This window comes from Mandrillus leucophaeus, unplaced genomic scaffold (genome assembly GCF_000951045.1).
Source record: "Mandrillus leucophaeus isolate KB7577 unplaced genomic scaffold, Mleu.le_1.0 Scaffold151, whole genome shotgun sequence".
NCBI lineage: Eukaryota > Metazoa > Chordata > Mammalia > Primates > Cercopithecidae > Mandrillus > Mandrillus leucophaeus.
This window is the reverse complement of record NW_012101488.1, coordinates 709,674-717,046: the sequence shown is the minus strand read 5'-3', so window position 1 is coordinate 717,046 and position 7,373 is coordinate 709,674. Positions and strand designations below refer to the sequence as shown.

The following is a 7,373-nucleotide window of genomic DNA, read 5'->3' as shown; positions in this document are numbered from 1 at the left end:
TAGAGGCAAGCGAAGAGCTCTTAGAGCTTCCTCTTCTCTGCTGAGTGGAGGTTAAGAGCGTCTCTGTCTCACAGGTGACTGCAGGGCATTCAAAAAAAATCCTGCATCTAAAGCCCTCTCACACGGCCTCAGGGTGCCTGTGAAGGATGAATTAAATGGTTAATTACTATTGTTAATATTGTTTTATTCATCTATTCTTTCAAACTGTATTTGACGGACCCAACCCTACGGTACAAATGTGACCCAAATACAACTAGCCCCAGGCTCACAGAGCTGGGTATGTGCATATACGTATGAATGGATAAGCATATTTTATACACACACGCACACACACTGTTAAGTATTCCTTATCTGAAGTGCTTGGGATCAGAAATGTTTTGGATTTTTTCAGATTTTGGAATATTTGCCTATTCATAATGAGATATCTTAGGGATGGCACCCAAGTCCAAAGACCGAATTCATTTATACTTTATAAGCACAGCCTGAAGGTAACTGTATACAATATTTTAAATAATTTTGTGCATGAAACGAAGTTTGTGTTAAGTACTTATATATGAAACTTTCCACTTGTAGTGCGGCATCGTGTCAGTACGCAGACAGTTTCAGATTTTGGAGCTAGCCGGGCGCGGTGGCTCACGCCTGTAATCCCAGCACTTTGGGAGGCCGAGGCAAGCAAATCACCTGTGGTCGGGAGTTCAAGACCAGCCTGACCAACATGGTGAAACCCTGTCTCTACAAAAAGTACAAAAATTAGCCAGGCATAGTGGCACACGCCTGTAATTCCAGCTACTCAGGAGGTTGACTGAGGCAGGAGAATAGCGTGAACCTGGGGGGTGGAGGTTGCAGCGAGTTGAGATCACACCACTGCACTCCAGCCTGGGCAACTGAGCAAGATTCTGTCTCAAAAAAAAAAAAAAAGAAAACTTGGAGCATTTCGGATTTTGAATTAGGGATGTTCAACCTGTGTATGCGTGTGTGTGAGTGTGTGAGTGTGTGTGTGTGTATTTTTTTTGAGGTGGAGTCTCACTGTTGCCCAGGCTGGAGAGCAATGCAACCTCTGCCTCCCAGGTTCAAGCAATTCTCCTGCCTCAGCCTCCCAAGTAGCTGGGATTACAGGTGCCCGCCACCACGCCTGGCTAATTTTTGTATTTTTAGTAGAGACGAGGTTTCACCATGTTAGCCCAGGCTGGTCTCAAACTCTTGACCTGAGGTGATCCACCCACCTCAGCCTTCCAAAACGCTGGGATTACAGGCATGAGCCTCCACACCAGGCCCATGTATGTGTATCTTAAGTGTGTTAAATTCTACAAAGGGGAAGGAAAGGGAGCTACGATTACAGCATCTTTAGAGGACACCTGACTGAGCTCGGGAAACAAGACTCCTCTGAGGACTGAGATCTGACAGATGAGCAGTAGTTAACCAGGTATGGGAAGAGCTCATACAAAGGTCCTGTGGCTGGGGAGCGCTTGGGTCAGTGGAGGAATAGCAAGGAGGCCAAAATGACTTGTGCAAAGGAACAAGGCAGAGTGTAGGGTGGTGTGAGTCTGGAGGAGGGGCAAAGACCAGGCCATGCAGGACCCTAAAGGCCACAGTGAGGAGCCTAGGCTTTCTCTCAAGGGTACTTAGAAGCCATAGAGGTGCTGTGAGCAAGAAAGGGACAGGGTCAGTTTTGCGCTTTAGAAAGGCCTCTTGGACTCTTCTAGGGAGGACAGTCTGGAGGAGCCAGGACTGGAGGCCAGCGGACCAGAGAGGAGGCTGGGGCAGTAATACAGGAGCAAATGGAAAATGTCTATATAAATGTCATCTGACAGGAAAACTGAACCTAGTAAACAGGTGCCATTTCAAGCTGGGATCCCAAGGAGACAGAGGAGTTAAACAGGTGAGGAGGGGGTAATACAGGCCAAAGCCCCGTGGTGGCAGAAATAGAAGGCCAGTGGAGCTGTCCAAGGATGAAGCTCAGTGGTCAGACCACAAGGGTCTTTTAGGCCAGGGATAGTTTGGTCTTCCCCCCAAAACAACTGAAGCATCAAACAGGAGAGGGAAGTGGTCAGGTTTCACTTAATATTCACTCCTTTTTTTTTTTTCCTTTTTTTTGAGACAGAATCTAGCTCTGTCACCCAGGCTGGAGTGCAGTGGCGCCATCTCCGTGCACTGCAGCTTCCCCCTCCCAGGCTAAGCAATTCTCGTGCCTCAGTCACCCGAGTAGCTGGGACTACATGCACACACCACTAAGCCTGGCTAATTTATGTATCTTTAGTAGAGACGGGATTTCACCATTTTCGCCAGGCTGGTCTTGAACTCGTGACCTCAGGTGATCTGCCCACCTCGGCCTCCCAAAGTGCTGGGATTACAGGTGTGAGCCACCGTGCGCAGCCAACTTAATACTCACTCCTATTGTGTGCCAAGCCAAACCTCAAGAGTGGCTGAGCTCTTCTGGGAATGGGGAACCCAGCAACAAGCAAAACAGACAACGTTCTGGAGGTGGCCAGTCTAACGTCAGGACTGCTCTGAGGATTACAGAGACTTCCCTTTTTCTTGCTAACACCAGATCGGCACTGGGAGGCCACACCAAACGACACAGTATGTTACAACAAACAGAAGCTCTTGGGATCCTAACAATGATTATGCTCAAGAAAAGATTAATGAATATACTCCTGAGGAAATAAGCCTCTTGTCTTGACACACTTCCAAGCCCAGATTTTACCAGGATGACCTGTGTCCCCCAAACTAGGGTCCCCCACCCCAGACGAAAGGCCAGTTACTCACGATCTTTTCATAATACTCCCGTCTCCGCTCCGCCCTCTTCTTGTAGTCGACCATCATGCCTCGAAGTTTCCGCTCATGCTTCCGAGCCTCGTGCCACATTGTGGTGAGGCCAAGCCTGGGGCCTCAACCTGAGGGATGAAGGGACCAGGAAAGTCAGATGGGCTGTGAAAACCGTATGGGCAGAATCAAAGTCATCTAACAAGTTGGTGACAGAGTCGATCCCAAACAACACATCGCTTAGCTTCAGGGAGCAGAAGTGAAGCTGCAGAACGGTATGCCAGATGTTCAAGTCCATCCCTAACAACTTCGATCTGGCAACTTGAGCATTCTAAAAAACCCTTAGGTGATTCTGAGGTGAGCATCCCTGGGAAAGGGGTGTCCTACATTCCATGCGCTGGAGTCGGGGATGAAAGTTTTGAAACATCAGTAGGGTCAGTAGTTTGAAGTAGGGTCAGACGGCAAACCCTGAGCACCTAAGGCTGGAGCTCAAGGGAAAGAGAAGAGCTGAAAAGGCTCCCACTAGGGGCCATGCGTGGGTATGAGTCTGGGTGCTAGAGGGATAAGGAAGGTAAGGATGAAGGCAGGTGGAGGAAATCGGAGAAAGCCTTTAAGGGAACAGTGCAGTTGCACGAAGGTGGAGGTCGAGGACAGGTGAAGGGCGTGGCGGAAGATGAAGATGCTAGAGGGAGTGGGAACACGGGAAGGGAGTGTTGCAAGGAGACCAGAGTGAAGTTGAGGTCTAAAGATGGGATCTAGATGGCAGGGTGTGGAGAGTACCCAAGGAAAAAGAGGGTAGAGCTTGAGAGAGGCGGAGTTGGCTGACGGGAGGGCGTGGGCTGAGCTTGGGGGCAGGGCTTGTGGGAAAGGGAGGAGACCGAAGGTTTGGACAGGGCTTGTGGATCGCGTCGCGGCCTGAGGATTTGGGCTGGATTGTTTTTTTTTTGACATGGGGGCGGGGACTGTGATAAGCTGTTGGGCCGAAGGCCGAGTCCGACGCGGCAACTTCTGGCCCACAGCCGGGGCACGGGCGCGGCCTGAGGCCCATCAGGCCGAATGGGGTGAGGGACGAGCGATCCTCGGGGCCGGGACGCAGCAGAAGCCTACAGCAGTATGGGAAAAGCCTAAGGAAAGGGAGAAGCTGGGCTGACGCCTGCCCGAAAACCGGGAGGTCGAGCCCGCCGCCTGCACTCACCGGCTGGTCTCCGCCTCCCAAAGCTGCGCTCGCGCGCTGCCCGCACAGGAAGCGGAAATGAAAGGCCGCGCTAGGGGGAGGGGGCGGAGCGTGGTGGAGCTCTGCACAGCGCAGTTCCGCCGACGTGAGGGGCGGGTCCTAGGGTTGAGAGGGGCGGGGTCAGAGGAAGAAGCGGTAGAACGGAGAAGGGAAGAGCTTGGATGCTTTATCTTTTTATCTTTTTTATTTTATTTATTTATTTTTATTTTTATTTATTTATTTTTGATTGCAAAAATTTATTAAAATTGGAGACACTGTTTTAATCTTCTTGTGCCATGAGACTCCATCAGGCTGTCTACAAAGACCATTGGGAGGCTGAGGATCACTTGAGCCCAGAGGTCTGAGGCTGTAGTAAGCTTCAGAGGGCCACTGCACTCCAGCTTAGGTGAGGAAAGACCCTGTCTTTCAAGCGGTAAGCTGCATGCTTGCTTGCTGTGGTCATTAAAAACCCTAGTTTAGGATAACAGGTCTGCCTGTTTGAAGATGAAAAATAATCCCATTTAAAATTTGCCCTACTCCATTTCCATTTCAGTCACATTTCAACTTTTAAACAGCTAATCACTCCCATCTACAGATTAAGATGTATATGCCACTAAAACCTTTTGCCACCTTAAAAATTTCCTTGAGGCCGGGCGCGGTGGCTCAAGCCTGTAATCCCAGCACTTTGGGAGGCCGAGACGGGTGGATCACGAGGTCAGGAGATCGAGACCATCCTGGTGAACACGGTGAAACCCCGTCTCTACTAAAAAATACAAAAATCTAGCCGGGCATGGTGGCGGGCGCCTGTAGTCCCAGCTACTCGGGAGGTTGAGGCAGGAGAATGGCGTAAACCCGGGAGGCGGAGCTTGCAGTGAGCTGAGATCCGGCCACTGCACTCCAGCCTGGGTGACAGGGTAAGACCCCGTTTCCAAAAAAAAAAAAAAAAATTTCCTTGAAAGTTTAAACTAACCTGCATTTCTTCAAGCATGAAATCTGAGTCCTGAAATTAAGGGACAATACACAGTAAGACAACTTGCATACAATTAAGGGTAACCCAAAATCTCCAAACACTATAGAATGACTATATTCCCCTTTTCAGGGCATAAACTAGAATGTTACAGCCATCTTTTTATCTTTTTTATTTTATTTTATTTTTTTTCTGAGACGGAGTCTGTCTTTGTCGCCCAGGCTAGAGTGGCGCGATCTAGGCTCACTGCAACCTTTGCCTCCTGGGTTCAAGCGATTCTCCCACCTCAGCCTCCCGAGTAGCTGGGACTACAGGCATGCGCCACCATGCCCAGCTAATTTTTGTATTTTTTGTAGAGACTAGGTTTCGTCTTGTTGCCCAGGCTGATCTCAAACTCGTGAGCTCAAGCCATCCTCCCGCCTTGGCCTCCCAAAGTGCTGGGATGACAGGCCTGAGCCCCCAGCCAGGGGGCTTTCTTTGCTACGTAAGGAACTAGGGCGTTTCCCAAGCGCAGAATAGACGAAACCCCCGAGGCTCAAAAACTCATCTTTATTGGGAAGACTCTGAACAACCAACCTACCCCCCACCCTCAAGTCTGGGGAGGAAGGGCCGGGCATCTGCCCCCTCCTCCCATATGTACAATCTTTTCCGAATCCTACTGGAGAAGGTTCCCCGACATGTGGTGACAGAGGCAGCTTTAACAAGCTAGTGCACGGGAGCCATGTCCCTTTTCCTCTCCGGACTCAGTTTCCTCATCTGCAAAATGGGCTCAAGGGGAAACCCGTGCAACGGAGCTTCTCGCCAAGGCTTGAATATGTCCATTTCAGAAGCATGAGGAAGGGCCAAGGGGATGGGGGTGCTAGACATCCTGGTTGGGATTGCACAGCTCCTCCACCTCCCTCCCCACCCAGTGCCCCTCCTCTGGCATCGCGGGGCTACGTGGCTTCAGGCCCCGGGGATAGGAGGCCGCCCCCAAAGGCTGCCTCGCGGTACTGATTGGGGAACATGTTGCTGCCTACGAGGCTGGCAGTGCCTCCATCCCCGGGGCCCGGGGCCTGGTACGAGTCCAGCGTCAGCGGTTCAGGGCCAGGGGGCTCCCCAACCACGGCCCCGGCACTGCATACAACAGCGCTAGCATGTGGCGGTGCCGGGGGCAGCAGGTCCAGCATGGTGAAGAGTGTGGGGGCCGTAGGGTCGTAGGCAAAGCCATCATCCAGGAGGTCAGGCCCGCCAGGGGGCTCCAGGCCGGGCAGGGACACGGTGCCAGAGAAGAAGTCAGGGTCTGGCAGCAGGGCTGATGGCGGGAGGAACGGGCCTACGGGGATGAAGACAGAGAAGTGTAGTGTGATTTAGGGCCAACTTCTGACCAGACCCTAATTCAAATGCCCCACTTCCTGCAAAATGTGATATCAAGGTGGCCTTTTTTTTTATTTTTGAGATGGAATCTCATTCTGTCGCCCAGGCTGGAAGGCAGTCGTGTACTCTTGGCTCACTGCAACCTCTTCCTCCCCGGTTCAAGTCGATTCCCCTGCTTCAGTCTCCCGAGTAGCTGGAACTACAGGCACGTGCCACGCCCAGCTAATTATTCTTTTTAGTAGAGATGGGGTTTCATCATGTTTGCCAGGCTGGTCTCGAACTCCTGACCTCAGGTGATCCACCTGCCTCAGCCTCCCAAAGTGCTGGGATTACAGGTGTGAGCCACCAAGCCTGGTCTTAAGGTGCCATCTTAATCCCAAGGAGAATCCATGTGGGACTATCACCATTCTCAGATAATAACTAAATTGAAGGCCAAGAATGTAGCCTTCTGGCATGGTGGTTCACACCTGTAATCCCAACACAACATAGCAAGACCCTGTCTCTACGAAAAAATTATTTAAAAGTTAGCTGGATGTGGTGGTGCACGCCTGTAGTCCCAGCTACTTGGCAGGCTGAGGCAGAAGGATTGCTTGAGCCCAGTTTGAGGCTGCAGGGAAGTATGATTACATCACTGCACTCCAGCCTGGGCAACAGAGCAAGACCTTGTCTCTAAAAGTAGTGATAATAAGAAGTAAACTAAGGCACTGAGGGCACTGAGGGAAAGTCAGTGGAAGGCTCACACAACTGTTGTGGAACTAGCATGTGAAACCATGCTCCTACACAGCTGTGGAGAGTTTTCCCTGAGAGTGAGGAAGGAGAAGAGGTTCCAAAGCCCCCCAACATACAGAGACAACCCAAATAGTGAAATCTCCAGACCATGGGAGACACAAGTTGGGAAGTCACCAGTCCCAAAATTGTCAGAAAAAATAAATGTCGGCCGGGCGCGGTGGCTCAAGCCTGTAATCCCAGCACTTTGGGAGGCCGAGACGGGTGGATCACGAGGTCAGGAGATCGACACCATCCTGGCTAACAAGGTGAAACCCCGTCTCTACTAAAAAATACAAAAAACTAGCC

At 51.0% G+C, this 7,373-nt stretch overlaps 2 protein-coding genes and 1 long non-coding RNA gene across 3 annotated transcripts in view; all 3 read right to left on the bottom strand.

Annotated features, from left to right (window-relative positions):
* The window catches only part of CLASRP (CLK4-associating serine/arginine rich protein), a 31,921-nt gene extending 27,928 nt beyond the window's left edge, over positions 1-3,993 (bottom strand). The window contains exons 1-2 of the mRNA XM_011975077.1: positions 3,959-3,993; positions 2,767-3,160 (exon numbers count right to left, since the gene is read on the bottom strand). Coding sequence (XP_011830467.1) covers positions 2,767-2,865 — 99 coding nt within the window. The 5' untranslated portion in view covers positions 2,866-3,160; positions 3,959-3,993. The remainder of the gene's footprint in view (positions 1-2,766; positions 3,161-3,958) is intronic.
* Positions 3,994-4,221: 228 nt separating this feature from the next.
* On the bottom strand, positions 4,222-4,977 carry LOC105535844. Its single transcript, XR_001005506.1, has 2 exons — positions 4,947-4,977; positions 4,222-4,470 (listed from the first exon to the last, which is right to left on the bottom strand). It is a non-coding gene; the product is annotated as an uncharacterized LOC105535844 (long non-coding RNA).
* A 496-nt stretch (positions 4,978-5,473) lies between these two features.
* RELB (v-rel avian reticuloendotheliosis viral oncogene homolog B) overlaps positions 5,474-7,373 on the bottom strand; it is a 43,407-nt gene continuing 41,507 nt past the window's right edge. The window contains exon 8 of the mRNA XM_011975138.1: positions 5,474-6,258. Within this exon, the coding sequence (XP_011830528.1) occupies positions 5,879-6,258 (380 nt within the window). The 3' untranslated portion in view covers positions 5,474-5,878. The remainder of the gene's footprint in view (positions 6,259-7,373) is intronic.